This window comes from Solea solea, chromosome 2, assembly GCF_958295425.1.
Source record: "Solea solea chromosome 2, fSolSol10.1, whole genome shotgun sequence".
In the NCBI taxonomy this organism is placed as follows: domain Eukaryota; kingdom Metazoa; phylum Chordata; class Actinopteri; order Pleuronectiformes; family Soleidae; genus Solea; species Solea solea.
In genome coordinates, this window is record NC_081135.1 from 32,854,661 (window position 1) to 32,875,693 (window position 21,033).

The 21,033-nt window shown below is 40.5% G+C and overlaps 1 protein-coding gene across 3 annotated transcripts in view; it reads right to left on the reverse strand.

Moving 5' to 3' along the window:
- Positions 1 to 21,033, reverse strand: part of obsl1b (obscurin like cytoskeletal adaptor 1b) — a 31,294-nt gene that overhangs the window by 9,465 nt on the left and 796 nt on the right. Inside the window, exons 2-18 of one of the 3 annotated variants that reach the window (XM_058654746.1) lie at positions 19,396 to 20,500; positions 17,872 to 18,141; positions 17,139 to 17,399; positions 16,731 to 17,042; positions 16,377 to 16,643; positions 15,983 to 16,258; positions 15,021 to 15,296; positions 6,016 to 6,291; positions 5,643 to 5,915; positions 5,253 to 5,528; positions 4,902 to 5,177; positions 3,986 to 4,261; positions 3,618 to 3,893; positions 3,248 to 3,514; positions 2,842 to 3,108; positions 2,457 to 2,726; positions 881 to 1,147 (exon numbers count right to left, since the gene is read on the reverse strand). In XM_058654746.1, the coding sequence (XP_058510729.1) occupies positions 881 to 1,147; positions 2,457 to 2,726; positions 2,842 to 3,108; positions 3,248 to 3,514; positions 3,618 to 3,893; positions 3,986 to 4,261; positions 4,902 to 5,177; positions 5,253 to 5,528; positions 5,643 to 5,915; positions 6,016 to 6,291; positions 15,021 to 15,296; positions 15,983 to 16,258; positions 16,377 to 16,643; positions 16,731 to 17,042; positions 17,139 to 17,399; positions 17,872 to 18,141; positions 19,396 to 20,410 (5,401 nt within the window). In that variant the 5' untranslated portion in view covers positions 20,411 to 20,500. Of the gene's footprint in view, positions 1 to 880; positions 1,148 to 2,456; positions 2,727 to 2,841; positions 3,109 to 3,247; positions 3,515 to 3,617; positions 3,894 to 3,985; positions 4,262 to 4,901; positions 5,178 to 5,252; positions 5,529 to 5,642; positions 5,916 to 6,015; positions 6,292 to 6,708; positions 6,970 to 7,653; positions 7,930 to 8,171; positions 8,448 to 8,605; positions 8,885 to 9,450; positions 9,727 to 10,212; positions 10,401 to 15,020; positions 15,297 to 15,982; positions 16,259 to 16,376; positions 16,644 to 16,730; positions 17,043 to 17,138; positions 17,400 to 17,871; positions 18,142 to 19,395; positions 20,501 to 21,033 lie in introns of those variants that run through there. The other 2 variants (XM_058654748.1, XM_058654747.1) reach the window with 2 other exon arrangements.

Consider the following 21,033-nt stretch of genomic DNA (forward strand, 5'->3'; position numbering starts at 1 on the left):
TAAATGAAAATAAATAACCGCTCAAGAAAGGTCATCTGTAAAAGCTTGACCACAGTTACAAACATTTTTATTCACACTTTCTGTTCAAGTAGACTTGAGGACTGGTCCATGCACAGCAGTCTGGAGTTAAACAATACAGGCTGGCACACACTGACAACATGATATTTTAGGGATTTGAGTGCAGGGCTTTATACAAAGACTAGCTTTGAATCTGCCAACATTTTTCACTTATTCTAACACAGACACACATTCCCTGTGGAAAAAAGGGTGTTTATTTTGGAGACCTGATGACAACAACCTCAGTTTTGAAGGCCGGTGTGTAAATTTAGATGCAATGAGAGGAGATCCAAATTCATAGGAGGTGCCAATGGGTGCCTAAAGTCCTGGCTTTCCCCTTCCCACCCACACCAGTGTTGAAAGAACAGCCTTTAATTCACCCACTGGCCTATGGCTCATAGGACTAAGAAATATACAAAGTATGTGCAAAGAAAAACTATCATAAGTACGTCTTTATCACTGGTTTTAGTATGTCAACATTACTACTTTTGAGAAGCATTAGTGGAGCATGTAGTTGTTATTTTTACAGGAATAATTCCTTGAGCAAAGGCATCTTAACTTGAAATTATTAGGCCTTTATTGACTGTTTGTCAATACAGAAACCCTGGTGTGCGAGTCAGCTTTGGCTTTTGATGCCATCACCTGTTGGTTGCCATCGTGATGTGTTCCAGTACAAATGCCATCCTGGTCCCAGTCACTCAAATTACTCTTACTCAGTTAATTGAGCTTTGCTTTCACAAGACGCACTGATGGAGGTGGAGCTGTCGGCAACGGCAGTAAACAAACAAAGTACTGGGCATAGTGAGAACACGTGCACACTCACGTTCCACTGTTAGCTGTGCTTGCGTGCGATCATGGAGGGTTTCACAGCTGTAGGTGCCCCGGTCAGACATGGCCACTTTGTGTATGGTGAGAGAGTGTTTTCGACCCTTGTGTTTAAGGGTATACTTTGCCCCAGGGTGGATCAGCACCCCTTGCCTCATCCACTGTATCTCCTCTGAATCCAGACTCACCTCCACTTCTAAAAGTGCCGCACTGTATTCTTCAGCAACTACTGGTGCCATTGTCTTGGTGAACAGCACCTGTTGCTCTGAAAATGTAAAAATATAAGATATTAATTGAGAGCAGCACTGTTAATGTTACCCACACAGATGCCCGCAGGCACCTGGACCCTGGATGTGGCATGGATAAGGCACCCATAGCATAATTCTAAAAGTGATGTGAATTAGCCACAGTCAGTGGACATGATTCTCTTTAAGAAGATAAACTGCTGTTAAACTGCTGCTGAGGATGTAGAACTGGCTTGTTAATGTTTATTGTTGAGATCAAGCTGCAGTTTGGTCCCATGTGCATCAGCACAAAGGCTTGCACCTCACAACAGCACGGCATCCAGAAATGCTTTTGTGCCTGCTCATAAGTGGGCTGCACCAGATGTAGCCCACTTCTGGCAATCATGTGGCACTGCTGGCTTTCATCTGGACCACACAAAATTGATGTGAACCTAAAGTGGCCAACATCTGAAATGGCAAATGCAGCCTGAATATCTTTAAACAAAATATGAGGTGCTCTTGGCAAAGTGTAATCTCGATATCTCCCGGTATGTGGGCCAGATTATTTAAATGACTTGCCACAATACAGTTTGAATGATTTATTTTGAAGTACCTTTTAGTTTATTACCAAAAACTTGAGGTTAAAATCATCATTTTTTTTCTCCCAATAATTTTGGTCTCTTACAATAGTTGCCTCCCCCAAGGAGAAAATATGATTTTGTTGTTGTTTGTCTGAATGCAGTGTACCTCAAATAGTTAAAGGATTGTTATGAAAATTTCCGATTTTTATTATCTGTAACCATTTCAGGATTAAAAAACTAAATACAATTTTAACCTTTGAAGAGGGTTTGCACTCTTGTAGCAATTTCTCTAGCTGTCTCCACCTCAGACATAGCAAAATGCAATGTAGCAAATTATACACGATTATATAGACCAGTCAAAGCCAGAATTTCAGGCACAGAGAGTAAGCAAAAAGCTTTGAGAAGCCTAGCCGCCTACTGTGTCACATACACCAAACCCAGTGAGCCACATGTCTCTGTCAGTTACCAGAGGAATTCTAACAGGAGAAGCTGTTAAGCACTAGTTGTCAAAGACACCTCCAACAATTTCAACTTCTCTTAGAGGGTCATTATTGATCATATATGCTTATGTGGTAGTAATGGTACACAGACATAGTTTTATTTCTTTCATGTTAACATTCACTTCAGTACTGCTGATAATTCCTGGTTTTAAGTATGGTGTTAACCACGAGAGATGAGAGGTTATTAAACATTATTCTTAAACATAACATGTAACTTATGCTATTTGAGACAAATGTATATACATGTTAATGATAGGGCAACGACTTACCTTGAACGTGGAGTTCTGCTTCAGATACCAAACCCTCGGCATCAGCTGTCACTCTGCCGCTATCTGAAACCAGGCAGTTGTGGATGCAGAGCATGTGGCACAGTCCATTGCTTGAAATGATGGTGCGCTCATTTTGAGCTATTTGCTTGCCATTTAAGCGCCACACCAACTGAGTATCTTCCGGTGAAACCACACACTTAAAAACGGCATCTTCTCCCTCTCGTACTGTGATGTTACGAACCTCTGCTATGAACTCAACAACACGAGGAGCTAAAGGCAAATAAATTGAATGAGATTAGATGGTTTAAATGGTAACATTGCCCGTTGAACACATTATTTCTCTCTGAACTGCCTTTAGTTTTATTTGGCAATTAAATGTACTTACTTTCTACAATGACAGTAGAGGACGTCCTGTCATCTGTGGACTCACAGACATATTCTCCAGCATCTTCTTCCACTATTTGGTGGATGGTGAAGCTACGCTCCCGACCTTGTGCCCGTATTGTGTGCCGGCGGTTTGGAGAGATCTCCTGGCCATCTTTCAGCCACTGCACATCTCCTTTGGGTTTATTGATCTCGCATCGTAGAGTGAGGCTGCGGCCCTTTATACACACAGTGTTCTCCAAAGGTCTAATAAATTTCACCTTCATTTCTGTTAAAAATAAACATAAATATATATATTTTTATATCTGTATGTGTTGAATTCAAAAACTATATTTTAACGTCCTGTTAATCGAGTAAATATTATTTTGAAAAAGGTCACATTTCAATTAGAAGTGCCAACTTCTTACCTTTGACTAAAAGACTGAAATGCATCTCGTCCGTGTTTACGTCACAGACATATTCTCCAGAATTTGACAGCTGCAGAGGATTAATAGTGAGCTTGTGGGTATTACCCTCACTGGAAATGTGAATGTTGTCCTCGTTCAGTAGTTGGCCATCTTTCAACCACCGAACATTAGCTCTTTCATTGTTCACAATGGCACACAATGTAACACTCTCATTTTCATAGGCCAAGATGTTATTTGCTTGTTTATTCACAAACTTGGCCGGAGGCTCTGCAAAAGTATGATTAACAAATGAGTTGCCTTTACTTCCATATACATGCACGGGACATTGTTAATGAAACACAAATTGCAGAAATAAAAGCCGTAATCTCACCTGGCACCTCAACAATTGTTATCATTTGGTCATCAGTGGCATCACAGATGTATTTTCCAGAGTCTGAGGGTTGAAGTCCAGAGACGACAAGCTTTCTCACAACGTCATAGCTGTCAATTTTGATACGGGGATCTGGTTTCAGTATCTCGCCATTCCATAACCACTGAACAGTGGCATCTGACCGCGATACCTCGCACTCCAAAATAAGGTCATCTCCTGCGGCCAGGATGTGATGCTCTGGGTGGCCAGAGTTCCCAATGATTTGTACTGGAGGCTCTGTGCATAAAGATAAGTTATTAAGTATAAGTTATTGTTTTCCTGTTTTGAAGGAAAGACGGATTAACATTTCAATAGTTTATTATGATTACCTTTGACTGTGATATGGAAGACCATCTTATCATCCACTGCATCGCAAGCATACTCTCCTGAATCCTGGAGCCCAGCATTTAGGACAACCAGTGATCGGAAGACACCTTGCTCCTCAATACAGTATCGCTCAGTGTCGTCAATAAGCTCATTATCTTTGTACCAAGTGACTGAGACATTGGATCTTGAGAGCTCGCACACAAGAATAATGTCATCAGTAACTAAGAACTCCTTTTCTGTTTTTGCCTCAGGTTTTCCAAGAATTTTTGCAGGCAATTCTGAAAATGAGCAAGAAAAAAAATCTATAATTTTTTTTCACTGCATTATCAAGAGCCTGGAAGTCCTAACAGATGAAGCATAAATACTAGAAAACTCAATTGGGTGAAATTGGTTGGAACCTACTGTATATATCTGACACTAGGGGGTCATCTGTAAACACTTTGTTTTCACCATCTTGTTTTCCCATTTGCTTTTATGTGACTCACCAGGCCACTGTTTCCATTTTTGCCTCTGCCAAGGAGGAGTTTGCCAGCCTGTCAGTTGGACTATGCAAAAGCTGCTGAACCAATTGGCTCAAGACTTGGAAGCAGTGTGGGGTATGGCTCATAAAACCTTTGGAGTACATCTAGTTATTGGTATCAGTTTTTTTTCAGTGTGTTTGATTTGTGAAGTGGGAAAGTGTGAAAACTACTGCCTTGTAGAGTGCTAGTTTCTATCATTGGGTAAATGTTGCTTAATGACCCCAATTTGCACTTTGTGTTCTTTGGATATACAATTCCTGGCATTGCTATAGAAAAGAAGGCAATAAGAGGTGCAACAGCAAACCACCGCAGAAGGAAATGGAAAATATCATAAACAGTATATGATTTCAAAACTTGTCTAATGTTGGAGTTGTCAAAGAACAATATAATGGCCTACCTTTCACTTTTACTTGGAAATCCATCACATCATCTTTTGCATCACAGACATATTGCCCAGCATCCTTCACTGTGAGAGAGTGGATGGTTAATTGATGCATGGCGCCATCTTCAAGGATGGTGATATTTCTGGAGTCTTCTACTTCTTCCCCATTTTTCTTCCAGGTGACTTCAGCATTTGATCTTGAAACTTCACAGTCAAGTACCAGAGTCTCCCCAGCCACTTTCTCTACTCTACTCGCCATCTTCCTTGGACGTATGAAGCGGACAGGGGGCTCTGTGTAGTAAGAATTTAGTGTAAGCAATGGATCAACATGGAAACACATAACCTTATCAATTCAGTATTTTCTACCTGCTATGTTCACAAAGAAGGTCACGGAATCATCTGCTGTATCGCATACGTATTCTGCAGAATCTTTGACAGTAGTTTCAGGTATGATGAGTCTTCTGTAGACACCATCCACCTCCAGAATAAGGTTATCATTTTCCTCCACTTCGAGTCCATCTCGATACCAGCGCACCACCGCATTGGGCCGTGAGATCTCACAGCTCAGTACCATCCTCTCTGAGGTTTGTTGACAAAGTTCCATTTGTGACTGGCTTGGGGATACAATCCGCACTGGAGGTTCTGGAAATTGATAGTTTGACACAACTTGAGCATTGTTTATTCTTTCAAGTGTTAGCAACAAATCTGGATGATACTTTCAGTTATTTTAATTCCTGTAGTACTATGGATTTTTACCTGTAATGCTTAGATGAAAGAATATTGAATCGTCGGCTGTATCACAGACATATTCTCCAGAATCTTCGACTCCACTAGAAAGGATCTTTAGTCGTCGGTAAGGGCCTTCAATCTTGAGTTTGATGTTCTCACTGTCTTGCAGCTTCTGGCCATCTTTGTACCAGCTGACAACACCACTGATACGAGACAGTTCACAACTCAGAATGATTTCATCTGGGACATGGCGGTCAAGGTGGACATCTTCCTTAGGGTAGATTATCATCACTGGAGGTTCTTTGGAAGTGGAAGGAAAAACATTTTTTTTCATTATAACACAAGTGAATTTTGCTTCAATATTTTTCATATTTTTTCCATTCATTTTCAGCAAGATTACCTCGTATGGTAACCTTGAAGAGTAAAACATGGTCTCCTGCACGGCATGTGTATGTGCCTGCGTCTGACAGTTGAGCTGAATGGATAGTCAGATTTCTTCTGGTACTCTCTGCTTCCATTGTAACTTTAATGCTTGGTTGCATTTCAGCTCCATCTTTATACCACTGGACAATGCCATCGTCTCTGGACACTTCGCATGACAGAACAAGCTGTTCTTTTTCTACAACACTCTTGAAAAGTTCTTCTTCTGGGATATCCACAAATGTCACCGGTGGTGCTGCATAAAATGGTACACAAGAGATAAGCTGTTGCTTGAAAGTAGCATTTTTTCTTTATGCTCATGCGTTAAAGAAGCTATAAGGTCTGTATTTCACAGCTTGGACATGCTTATGTCAAAGTAGATGACTGCTCATTGTCAACAATATAATATTTCTTGGGTGTTAATCCATTTTTGAAGCAAGTAGTAAACGTTAATGGAAGCAGTGCAGTGATCCAATGTAACTGAATATGCTGGTAAAATATACATGCTATGTTTTGCAAGTGGTCCTAAATGTAAAGCATGTATTTGGGAAACTACATGTTTTATGAAATTAGCACACGAAGAAGGGAAAACGGCTGGGATGGCTGATGGAGTTTTGCACTGTTAGGACTCTATAGTCACAACATCTTGCCAAGAAAAAGCTAAGCATATCACCTTTCACCTCCGCAACGAAACTGTTGGAATCTGAATCTGATTCGTCATCAATTTTACAGCTGTACACCTCAGCGTATGAAGATGTGGGCGACTTCATAACAAGTGTCCTCTCACTGCTCTCTGAATCAATGTTTATTCCCAATTTCGGCAAGAGTTTTACTCCGTCCTCATACGAGCAGGTGTCGTTTGTAGGGTCTGAGATCGGCAGTTTGGTCAGGCTGCCTGCTTCAACACACTTGTTCCCCCCAGCCTCTGGAACAGCTGAGAATCAAACTGGTGCTATAGGTATTTAAATTTATCAAACAGCAACCAGACAGTAATCAAACTTGCTAAGCTATACTCTATTAGTTGACTGAGTATAAACTGTAAAGCAAGGTGTGTGTCTAAATGGGTTGACACTGAGTTATGTCAATTACTTACATTTTGAAGACACATATTTAGAGTCACCAGACCACATTGAGTGAGTCTGTATAATAGGACATGAAACAATCCAACAATTTCAAAGGATTGTTTTACACCTGGTAGATGTACAGTATGTACACTTGGCAGCATTTAAATGTAATGCCTTTAAAGTTTACTAATTGTAGTTGTTAAAATACAACACGTCTACAGCCAGAATGCCCTTTCAGACTAGAGAGACTGCAGCATCATTAATTCAACTCTATCATTAGCAAACACAATAAACTGAGAAGTAACACATGATACTCATGATAATTTGATCCACTGTTAGTATCACAATAGGTTTTTTAAGCTTGCACCAGGCTCTTGAAGATAAATAATCACTTAGTTGCCACATCTAGTCTGAAAGGGCCTATAAGTGTTGTTTCTAAAAAAAAAAAAGCCTCTTTAGTAAATGCCAAAGTGAATATTTGGTCTTAAAATGTTTAAAGCCTAAGTTGGTCAAATAGTTAGTGATTCTGACAAAGCTCAAAATACTTAGATCACCTGTAACATCCACCTTAAATTCTATATGGTCATCTGTAGCTTCACAGCTGCGCACCCCAGAGTGTCTGACTTCTGCTGATTCAACAGCAAGCTCTCTTAGATTTTCGCTTATTTCAATTTCATATCGACTCTTTGGAAGTGGCTTTTCTTCATCCTTGTGCCAATCGACTTGGGCAGTTGGCTCTGAAGCTTCACAGAGCTGCTTAATTGGGCAGCCTGCCTCAACAAATGTGTGTGTTGTAATCTCTGGAAGCGCTGAAAACCTCACAGGAGGAGCTGCATCATAAGAGCAATGCAGGACACCACTGTTAAGCTGTCAAAATGCTATATCCTTTAACAAGTAGAGTTTTGCACATAAAATCTTTTTAGCACGTACAGTGAGAGCTCTCTTTTCAGACAGTGTTATAAAATGTTACTTACATGTACAAAGAAGTACACAGTTATGGGTAAAGCAAATGCTGAAATGTTTGTCTCACACCTGGAAGCTTATTAATTAAAAATGAATACAAGCAAATCACCTTCAACGTCCACATGGAATGTCACAACATCATTGGCGAGGCTACAGCTGTAAAGGCCAGAGTCAGAGACCTTAGCAGAATGAATAATTAACTTCCTGAAGCTGCCGTCTCTCTTCATATCAAGGCCAGTTTTACAAAAAAGCTCCACCCCATCTTTAAACCAGGAAACCTGTGCAACAGGCTCTGAGACCACACACTGGAGCATAATTGGAAAACCAAATGCAATCCTCTTGCATTGCTCTGAGGGGGGGATCGGCATGATCTGTGGCGATCGGCCTAAGAGAAGGAAATAAAGGTTTTGGATAAGAGTGGACAGAGCACACTGTCCAGCTTATAATACCATGTTCTTATGAACATTAGAAACTAGTCATTTTAAGATGAGATGGATGTGGTGTGCTGGCTGTAAGACGATAGAAAGGATAAAGACAAATCACCTCGTACGTCCACTTTAAATGTGACGGTGTCATCTGATGTTGAACATTCGTAGGTGCCACCATGTTTGCTTTCAGCTGAATGGATGAGTAACGTCCTTGTTAAACCATCTGACTGTATCTCTACATTGTCTTGTGGCAGGAGTTCCATACCATCCTTGTACCAGTCCACATGAGCAGAGGGATCAAGTGCGAGTTCACAGCTGAGGACAATGGTAGCACCCTCTTGGATGGATTTGTTCTTGTCAGTCTCTTGAAGCTCCGAGAACTTCACAGGTAGTGCTACAAATTTCAGATATTGCAGAAAGAGTATCTAAATGAGGCTCACAAATGTAGTAGTCTCTTGAAGTTATAGTAAGATATCCAACCGACTGTATATTCAATACAGAATTTCAAGATTGAAACTTAAATTTAAAGAGGGCAAAGAATGACAAAGCACAGTGGACAAAACAACATAAATATGACTGACATAACAAAAGACAACAAAAGAAAACATATTCCATGGGCTAAAAGAACAGAAGCCAAGTTGTTACATTTCAGTTCCAGTTATTGCCAAACCAACACGCAAACAAGATTTGATTCTGGTGAAGGGGTGGTATTCAGTTAGTGTCTTGTGAAATGCTAGCTAAGTCAATGACATGCATAACAACTGGCTGCACTGCGAAGCTGAGCGTTTAATAACATATTTAGACATCTTTTTATTTTAATGTTTGTTAAAAATCAGTTTTTAAAAAAATAGTAGTAGTAGTAATTGTTTTTGCAGTCAATCAAGTTTTGGGGGTAACATTTTTTTATAATTAGTTGCCAGTGCAAGACAGCGAAAGCACTACAAAGTGTCTGAGCATCACCTTCCACTTTCACTGCAAACTCGGTGTCATCGTTGTTTGACTCACAGCAGTGTACATCGGTGTGAGTCTGCTCTGCTGATGGGACAACTAGACTCCTCACAATTCCCTCCGATTGGAAGTCTATTCCACTTTGAGGTAGGAGCGTTGTTCCATCCATGTCCAACTCGACTTGTCCAGTGGGCTCTGATGGCTCACATTGTAGAGCAACAGGATAGTCCACCGTGACTGTCTCAATCTGGTCAGCCTCAGACATAGCTGAAAACTTCACAAGTGGAGCTATAGGGTTGAATTTTACACAAACTGGTCAAAAGAGGAACTGCAATAAACCAAAAAAAAAAGCAAAATACAATCCTGAAACCAAAGCCTTTCCCTACTGTCTTGTTTAGTTAAATAACTACACGATAAACACAAATATTTACCCTGTTATGTGTGTTCAGAATTCTGACTGCAACCCCAGAGCATAATACTGGTTTTTGCCTGCCCTGTGTGTCATGATGACTGCATAAATTATTTCTCCACTAGGATGCCTTTTAAGGCCTCTTATTTTGATAACAATGACAATCTAAAGCATCGTTTTACAATACCAAATTGATTAGCTAAAACTAGGAGTTTGCCACTTTTCAGATTTTATAAGCAGAAAAGAACTTGCATTCATCTACTTCTAATGTCTGGAACGTACTATCAGCAAAGCAAAAACTATTTGGGTGCACTTGACGCTCACTAAAATCTATTTGCAGAACTGATGAAAAGTGTTTTTGTCACCTTTAACATCCACATGAAACTGCATCGCATCATCTGTTGTCTCGCAGCTGTAAATCCCTGCATGAGATGGTATCGCTGATTGGACAGCCAGTGTTCTTATGGAACCCTCTGCCACCAGTTCTTGCCCAGCAGCTTCATGTAGTTTTATTCCATCCTTGTACCAAGTCACTTGAGCGTTAGGATCTGATACCTCGCATCGCAGTACTAATGGTTCACCCGCTTCGACAGACTTGCTCCTCTCAGCGTCACCAAGTGTTGTAATTGTCACCGGCAGAGCTGGGGATGTTTTAGGTAACATCAGAAGAAAATTGCATCACTATAACTGACCACAACAAAATATGCATTCAAACAGATGATCAACATATCAAATTAGTCATGCCAAAAAATCTTAAGAGTTAAAAGAAGTCATCATAAAAGATACATCTGCGTGTTATTAGTAACTTATCAAAAGGTATCTTTGGTTAGACTTGAGATACCTCAACATTCAAGTTAGGATTTGAAGCTAATTTTTCCCATTGTAAATTTCCTCAGTGACTACCCAAGCTCAGTGATTTACCAGTTTTAGTATAAAATAATGTTGTAAAATGAAATAAAAAATTGTCAAAATGTCAACAACTCCAAAATAAGCAATCTCTTCATTTTACACAATGTCAACATTGTGCCCATCCACGTTGTTTCATAATGCTAACCATTTAAATCACCTCCAACAGCCACCTTATTTGCAGTGAAACTGTCGATCCAGTGACTGTCGCATGTCCTTGATAGATAGCTCTCTTCCGGTTGGACTGTAGAGACCTGCTTGGTTTGGTAGGGCTCTGCAAACTTAGATGATCTCTGTCCTGAGTTAACTGTGCAGTCTTCTGTGGCCTCCATGGAGTGATGACGTGCTGTTTGAAGAGTTGAGTCCTGCATTGATGGATACTCTTCTAAATGGCCAGGTAGGTCACTTTGTCTGACATGGGCCAACTGTTGTAATTTGTAATGGTCCTTTGTTTGGATGGGATCTACCTTTTTAGAGTTGCACATGTGCCCTGATTGAGGAGATATGTCTTTAGGGAAGACACTGACCTTCTCTGACCAGTCAGTCAATGTCTGTAGGGGCATGTTTAATTCCTCTGACTGGTTAGTTGCAGTCCATAAAGAGGGGCTCTCTAAAGAGACAGTTTCCATTTGTAAGCAATCAAGACGCTTCTCAGACATGACAGCTGGCACCTCTGCGGAGTTACAGAGCTTCTCCGTTTTTGTTACTTTAATATTTGAAGATGTAAAACAAATCTCATCTGATTGGACAGCTGCAGTATGTGAGGATGATAAGGGCTCCTCTGATTGGATAGCTGCAGCATTTAAGAATTCAAAGAGCTCCTCGGATTGGACAGATGCAGTATGTGAGGATGTATAGAGTTCCTCTGATTGAACATCTGCAGTATGTGAGGCTGTATAGAGTTCCTCTGATTGGATAGCTGTAGTGTGTGAGGATGTATTGGGTTCCTTTGATTGGACAGATGCATCATATGAGGAGGTATAGGGCTCCTCTGAAAGGACAGCTGTAGTATGTGAGGATGTATAGGGTTCCTCTGATTGGATAGCTGTAGTATGTGAGGATGTATTGGGTTCCTTTGATTGGACAGATGCATCATATGAGGAGGTATAGGGCTCCTCTGAATGGACAGCTGTAGTATGTGAGGATGTATTAGGTTCCTTTGATTGGACAGCTGCATCATTTGAGGAGGTATATGGCTCCTCTGAATGGACAGTTGCAGTATGTGAGGATGTAAAGTGTTTTTCTATATGTACGTGTGTAGAAGGCTCCTCTGTTTGGAAAACTGCAGTATGTGGGGATGTAAATGTGTTAAATAGTTTGTCTGATTTGATGCCCGAAATCTGGAATTGATCAGAGACATATTCTGACTGGAGACTCCCTTGCTCTGAGTGGATAGTTGACATTTGCACTGAGCTATGTAACTTCTCTGATTCAGTAATTGCAGTTTGTAGACTACTGCAGAACTCATCTGACTGGAAATCTGTTTGCCAGGACATGGGCAATTCTTCTGCATGCTGTGCATAGGAAATTAATTCCTCACCTTGCAATTCTGTGGACTGGGGAGTGTTATGGTGTGTGTCAGATTGTATTATAGTTGGCTTTGTAGAACTGCAGTAAACTGGAGATTGTCTATTTATTGTTTGATGGTCAGAGAAATCCTTTAGCTGTTCAGTTTTGAAGCAGTCCGTCGTATATTCATATGTTGACTGGGAAGCTGGCATATGCCTGGAATGGTCTTCATATATCTGAATATCTCCTCTCTTGCTACCAAAGATGTTGGAATTGTATTTTGAAGACATGAAGATGTCTTCAGCAGGATTAGCCTCTTCGGTGGACTTCCCTTGGCCAGATGAGAGCCTTGGCGATGTAGCTATAAGCATTGTGATGTACACAGAGAAAGGTTTTCAGTGGTTGATGTCTCAAAACTTCTTCTCATAACAGAATTGTACATCAGTGTGGGTTAGAATGGAGTTATGGGATAATCCATTGCAAAGACAAACAAGATGGTCGACCAGGATTGGTCTGAGATTCAGCTCCTATGTTTCCCCTTTCAACTGACTTCTCATATTGTTCACCATCAATCGCTTCCCTATCACCTTAAAAACCTAAAAAGTACATAAATGTTCTTCTCTTTGACAAGGGTTCGTTGTCATTGCAACGGGGAAACGTTCAGGGCAGCAATGCGAATGAGAGGATCTGGTGATGAATAAGATAAGATGGACTTTAAGAGTTTCAAAGTGTCTGTTATAAGCAAAGATGGCTGTTAAAATGAAGAGTAATTTGACAAACACAACATATGTTAGTATGAAGACGCTACTAAACACCCATATATTTCATTAAGAGCCTAATTGCAGGAAATGACATGACACTAGGGATGAGAAAGCAATTATCTGAAAATGCTTATGAGATGCCTTAGATGATTGAACTGATGATAATTGCACCACTGCTGTTAGTGGCATTTATGTGCTGGGTTAAAATGGATGACTGATGCTGAAATATATCAAATCACCTTTGACATCCACAGTGTATTGGGCAGACGCTTCAGCTATCTCACCATTCTCGTCACCATAGTGACATTGCTCTGCTGTTTGGACAAAGCCAAAGAGAAAACAATGAGCTCTGTGATATATTTATGTATGCAGCTAAATTCATAGTTCTTATTTGTGCAGATATATTGCGGAAAACCACCTTTCATCTCCACATTTGCCTGTGTATCAGCCGATCTTTCAGTCTCAGACAAGTCATGTGACTGGAGGGTCAAGACTTGGCTGCTGCTCTGTGATTCAGAGTCAAGTTCCTTTTTTGGGTAGATCTGGGTCCCATCTTTGTACCAACTGGCTTTGGCAATGGGATCTGAAATCTCAAACTGCTGAACAATTGCAGTACTCTTGCAGTACTCTTCAGCAGAATTGGTCGTCTCAACATCAGGACCAAGCTGATTTGTCAGAGGTGGCACTACAGATTATTGGGGGATAATTTCAGTGTTCATTAGGATATCAAAACAGCGACTTAAAAGAAATACTGTTTTTCTGTAATGCATAGCAACAGCAAGAAGTGGACAGACTAACAACTACATAAAGCGTTAGTGTTGGCTAACAGAAAACACATAGACAAAAAGATTCACCTTGATTTTTTTCTATCAAAGGAGCAACATCATCTGCTGTTGCACAGTAGTATGCTCCAGAGTTTGAAGGATGAGTTGGTTCAATTACAAGGGTCGTCTTGATGCCTCCCATTTGAAAATCAGACTCTCTATTAGAGTCATGTTCTTTATCCCCCTGCAATGATTTCTGGACAACAGGATCTGAGGATTCACATGTTGCTGCAGTGGGGCAGGTTGCCTCAAGTGACTGCATCTCCACAACATCTGGTGAGGGCGAGGGCGAGGGCGAAAACGGCAACGTTGGAGCTAAAGACGATGATTCATATTATGATTTAGGACTCAACAGTGCATATTTGGACTAAAGATAGTTATAGGTTCTGCTTCCTCGAATGTGAATTAATCAGTATCTTAAACCAAAAAGTTCACATTTACAACTAGTTTCATTTTGACAGTAGATTAATTTTACCAAACAGTCACAAAGTCACACATAACACCAACACATAGACAGACATACAGTATTTACATATTGTCAAAGTAAGTTGCATGTAGTCTCCAGGAATTTCTAGTATTTGAATAAAAGTCACCTTTAATATCCACCGTGAAGTGGATAGTGTCATCAGATGTTTCACAGCTGTATAGCCCTGAGTGTAAGAGCTCAGCAGATGGGATAATAAGCCTTCTCAATCTGCCAGTACTTTGTATATCCCAGCCATTCTGCGGGAAGAGCCTTACACCATCTTTATACCAGCAGACAGGCCCAGTGGAGTCTGCAACCTCACATTCCAGCTCCAGAGCTTTGCCTGCTTCAAGTGACTTGCTTCTCTCAACGTCAAAGATAGTCGAGTACGTCACTGGTAAAGCTAGCATTGGGAATTCAGAACAGCTAAATAAAATCAAGACTGTGGAAATGGACACCTTGCAAAAATGCAACTGCAGATCAGAAGATGAAAGGGCTTGGGAGACTTTCAATTCAGGGAGAGCCACAGCAGTTACCGTACAAATATCAGAAATAGTAATCACCTGGTGTGTTAACAGTTCTTTAAGCTTATGTGTGTGAAGCAGTCCTTCAAACCACACACAGTAGAAGCGGGGATTATTAGTGGCATCTACAAAGAGGAGGTGGGGTTACAATATGAACGCACAAAATAAAAAGTGTAAAGTCACCTTTGATCGCCACTTGAAACTCCATCGTATCATCCTGTGTGGTGCATCTGTACACACCAGAGTGGCGAAGCTCTGCAGACTGAACAACTAATGTCCTTGTGTTGCCCTCTGAGTGGATTTCTACTGCGGTATTTGAAATTAGCTGCATTTCTTCCTTGTACCAGCAAACGTGGGCTTCAGGATCTGACACCACGCACTGGAGTACAATAGGGCAGCCTGCTTCAATCGTCTTGGTCCTCATTTCGTCAGGAATTGCTGAGAACTTCACAGGTGGAGCTACAGATATGTTTAGAACTTATGTCAACCTTTGATCAACGTCATACCAGTCATTTAGATTATTCCTAATTAACTATTTCAGCAACAACAAATCTGCTAGCATGCTGTAATGCAATAAAAAAGACTTAGCGACACTTTGAAAAAGTGAAGAAGGGCAATGGTGAAAACACAAGGGTGTGATAAGAGTTAGTTGCTTTGCAGAAGAGGAACTTGTTAATGTTTCACATTACTAGAGATAAAGAAAATCACCTTTTATGTCCACACTGAACACGATGGTGTCACCATTTGTCTTGCAGCAGTATAACCCAGAGTGGTAAAACTCTGCCGAATGCACAATCAGTTTTCTCTCATTGCCATTGGTTAGAATATCTACTTCGCTTTCAGGATGGAGCTTTGAACCATCTTTGTACCAGTGCACCTGGGCAGAGGGATCTGAGAGCTGACATTGTAAAACAATGGGGCAGCCAGTGTAGATGGTTATGTTCCTCTCAGTGTCTGGAATGGCTGAAAACCTCACAGGTGGGGCTGTGGATATTTATATAGTTTAATGTATAGTTAAAGTAAATAAATATGGTGAATATAAAAAGAGTTTTAATAAGTGAGGTTATAAATTTGGAAAAAAGAAAATGGGTAAACAACATAATGAAGACAGTTTATAAGAAATTAAAAGAACTCGCGGTACTCACCTTCTACTTCCACATTGAATCTGATGACGTCATCAATGGCATCACAGCAATACACTCCTGAGTGTGATAATTCTGCTGACTGGATAACTATTCTTCTCATGGTGCCCTCAGATTGGATATGGAGACCCTCAACTGTTTGTAATTCCCCCCCATTCTTGTACCAATGCACTGGAGTTGCAGGGTCTGACAGCTCACAGTAGAGCACAATGGGGTTTCCAATTTCTACAAATTTGTTTCGATCCATTTCTGACATAGGTGAAAACTTCACAAGAGGAGCTGCAAATAGAAATGTTTTTGTGTTTAATCAAACTAATTAACACTCCCCTTACCAAATTACATAAAACATTTTTTTAAAGCACATAAATATGAATTAGAATGAGTGACTCATACGTACCTTGAATGTACAGTGCTGCAGAATCCCGAATACTATATGCGATAAATGTGATCTCAGCCCCATTATCCGTATCACGTACTCCTCGAATGCGAAGAGACTGGTGTGTTCTGGAGCGACGCATAGAAAAACGTTCATCCTCCTGAAGTTGAGTACCATTTAAGAACCATGTTCCAATAACTGAAGCAGAGAGTTCAATAGAGAAGATGGCATCTTGTCCCTCAGGCACTAAGGCATCCTGTAAGGGAGCTTGTATTCTCGCCACTGGAACTACAAAAGAAATGGACATGACTTGGTAAGTATCTTCCTAAACTGGGTATTTCTGGACAAAAGAAATGTTTTCAGAACTGAATTTACCTAAGTGAACTGCTTTTGGGAACTCAACATTATTGCTCTTTCCGTATTTGTTCACACTGCAAATGCGAAATCGATAATCGGCTTCACATGGTACACTATCACCAAGGATCTCCACAGATGTTGCAGAGTCAGTGGTCAAGCACTGTAGCCACTCTTGTGAGCCTGTGCCCACTTCCTGTCGTTCAAGCACATATCCCGATGGAGGGTTTTTGCGTGAGTCCTGAGCAGAAACCCATGACAGAAGAGCAGCATTTGCACGCTCTGTGTTGATCTGCACAGCCACTGGGCAACTGGGAGGACAATGTCTGGCAGCTGAAACAAAATAAAGTGGAACGCAAAAGAAGCCATTTAATTGCAATATTTCCAAGGTTTCTATTGCTTTTGAATGCTTGAATGAACATAACCTACCTTTGACTCTTAGCTGAGAGGAAGTCTTGGATCTGCCTACAAGGAAAGTCACAAGGCCAGCATCTTGGGGCATTGTATTGACAAAAACCAGAATGTGAGTTCGACCAAAGGACTTTATAATGGTCTGATGAGTTTCTCGCAGCTCTATGCCTTCCTTGTACCAGTGTACGTCCATCTCTTCTTTTTCCACTTCAACACAAAAGGCAGCATTTTCACCTTCCAAGACATCTACTTTTCTTGGGAGCTTCCGCAATATTGTACCTACAAGGAAACACTGACGTTAATCCTCAGCACATTTAGAGGACAGGGATTCTAAATATGTAATTATGATAAACAACCCTAAAATTGTTCTGTGGCTCTTCAATTTAGTTTGAGTCATGCTGCTCACAGACAAATAGACTACCTCTGGTAAAAACATAACCTCTTTGGTGGAGGTTATTATGTATATTATCATCGTTTTTATCTGCAAGGATTTGCCTTAATTGTCTTGCTCACATAAAGACATTGAACAATGTTGTATAACAAGAAGTTTTTGAAGGGAAATTGAGAGTTAAATTACAGGTTGGGAGTGCCCCAGTTTGCGCTAAAAAGTAATTAAAGAGCCAATTTCTAAACACAAATATCACAATTGTGATAACGGTACTAGGACAATGTTATTGGTTTATCTTGTCAGTAAGTTTGTGTATACCTTTACATTGAGCTTGCCAAATACATCTAGTGCTATTTAATTTACCTTTTACTGCTACCTCTGCGATGCTCCTTCCCCCATCGGGCATCTCACAAAGGTAAATCCCATCGTCATCAACTCCGATGTCACGGATGGTTAATCGTCTTTTTGTTCCCCACTCCTCCATTCCATATTTGGCCCCTGGCTGCAACCGCCTGTCTTCCAGATACCATGTGATCGGAACAGAGTCCTCTGGAACTTCGCACTCAAGAATAGCCAAATCTCGTTCCCATACCTCTAGATCAATGAGAGGCTGCTTGAACCTCACAGGTGGCTCTGGGACCAATGAAAAGGGAAAAAAAACACCAGGTCGATTAAGCCAGTAGAGCTTCTTATGTGGTGAAACAAACAATCTTGATGTATTCATATTTACTTCTGTCTAAATTACAACTCACATCAAATCGTCTATAGTTTGTTCCTATTATAAATATGGTCAACTGGAATATTACATATTTGGCAGTGGATTCCATGGAAGTAAACAAGCTGAAGTGGTTGATTTAGTTAAGATATGGAAAAGTCATTAAAACACCAGATAGGAAATAAACTGTCTGTAAATGATACCATCAGATGGTACTAGACAATTCAATCCATAAGAATGTGGACTATATTTAGTTGTCCACGTGCAAAGTTACTAGTTTCCTTTTTTTATTTTTTGCTTTAACAAATTCAGTTAAACATACTGACAACTGATAATATACATTCATGTGCAGGTTTTAATTTATGTTGTATTTAAATGTACCTTATAACCACCACTGATTTACTACATTTACGAAGTCTTGTACATTGACTGACTTAGTACAATACAGAGTGTTGGTGCCATGAGTTTAGACTTCTCCTGGCCATGTGAGAAACATGATCCCCTTCCCAAAGATTTCGATCAGATGGACTCCGAGACCTTTGACAAGCTAAGTAAATTTGCAGACATGTCACCGCAGAAGGAATCCACCTCGAGCAGATCGGAGCTCTGCCTGTTTACATATCTCTTGACTCAAATTTCAGATCATTTAATTTATCCTCCAGTGACAGTGGACCCAAGATTGAATTGCTTTTAATGCAGTTGATATGGAATGAGTTGATTACTAATTATAATTGCAGCTGGTAGACCTGTTGACATATCCTTTTATAAATCTAACTGACTGACTGTAATGCTGTATGTAGGATATATAAACTTAACGGTTACGATAAACCATGAACATATATATGATTAAACATTTTCCATATTTTTAAGTAAAGTATATAGAATTGTACTGATGCAAAGCATCAAAATACTATCATAAAACTCTCTGGCCTTATGCCAATAAATGATCTCAGAGAACCTCTTATGAGAAATGCTATTTCTCTGACATCACTGTTGCATCAAATGGATGGTAATCTGATCCAAGATCACGCACACCCATACTCACTCCTTCACTCATTAAAAAAAGCATCACATGCAAGATAGTCTCCAATTGCACTAATAGTTGTGTCTAAATGTGTTTATATTTTATAAAAATGGAAAGTCTGAGGCCACTGAAATTGATCCCAACTTACCCTTTACAGAGAGGTGTACAGCACTGAGGGTTTGCCCTGCAGTATTTGATGCAGCACAAACATAAACTCCATTATCCTTCTGCTTACAGTACAGAACTTTAAGTGTGAAATATCCTTCTCTGTCCTCGTATAACAAGTAACGTCTTCCAGACAGTATCAGTCTGCCATCTTTTCTCCAAATAATTTCTGGTTTGGGTTTACCAGTCACAAAGCAACGGAATTTGGCATGTTTGCCCTCTGTCACTGCAAACATTTTTACTTTCGTAGACTTGGTCATACTATTGTCCTTGAGTCGGTTTTGCACTTGTCTACCACTCCTCAGTTTTCCTTGGTGGGCTTTCCAGTGGCCGTTTGTGTAGCCATTCCGATTTCCTTCTTCCTCATGTCCTGGGCCTGCATCAACAAGCAACACAGCTCCTGCCAATGCTTCCCCAAATTCGTTCCTTGCTTTGCATGTATACACACCACCATCTGGAGCACGAGTCTTAAAGATCTTAAGCTGAAACCATCCACCATCCTGGTAGCCCACGGTGAAGTGTGTACTTTCAAATATGTCATTGAGTCTCTTGCCATCTTTTTCCCAGACAACCTCTGGCCGTGGTTTTCCCCAGAGCTTACAAGAAAAGACAGCATCTTCACCACGACCCACACGGGTAGAGAGTGGCTTGATAAGGAACCGTGGTTTATTTTCCTCTCGTACCTCCATCTCTTGTGCCTCACCTTCCACGTTTAGTGTGGCTGCTGCATACGTTTCCCCAATACTGTTCTTTGCTTTGCATATGTACTGTCCACTGTCTTCTACCGTCACAGCAGATATGATGAGATTGTAAACATTTCCATCCTCAAAGACCCTGTACTGTCCTTGTGGGTCAATCTTTTCATTGTTTCGTTCCCAGATAACTGCAGGCCTTGGATCGCCACCAATTTGACACTTTAGGACTGCATCAGTTCCACTTTGTACAACCACTGGTCTTGGATAAGCCAAGAAACGTGGTGCACCACCAAACACATCCATTTTTAGTACTTAGTCTTCTAGATGTCACCAACAGTCCAGGAGAGAAAGTGGCACTTCTTCACACAGCTAAGATGCTCCAACTGCAAATGTCTACAAAAAAAAGGAAGGTTACCAGATGGATTACTTTGAAAATATACGGCTTGTGTGTTTGAAATTATACACATATTGTGAACCCAACTTGCAGTATTATAGCCAGATAATAAGAACTTCATGTGAAATAACTGTATACAAAATTATACTCACTCCTTCCTGTGATAATGAAGTTAGCCCATATGGACGGGAAAATAAAACTTCTATCATTGAAACATTCAACCTCTGCCCCCTTTTGCAGGCATGTGTTTCACCACAAACGAATGGCATGATTATTAGGGCTAATTGAATTAGATCTGTCTGCATGAGAAAAAAAAACACAGGCTAGCAGTGACTGGCGGTACAACCCCGGCCTGTTGCAACAGCAGTCACAACACATAGGCAGTACAGCTGGTGCTGTATTTCAATGGGAAAGTACTTAATATAGCACACACTAAATAAAGATCTGCGAGGGAGTGTGTGTCAGGTATCACAAAGAGCTCTGAAAGCCGCATGCTCACACAAACACTGGCAGAAATCACAGACTACCCACC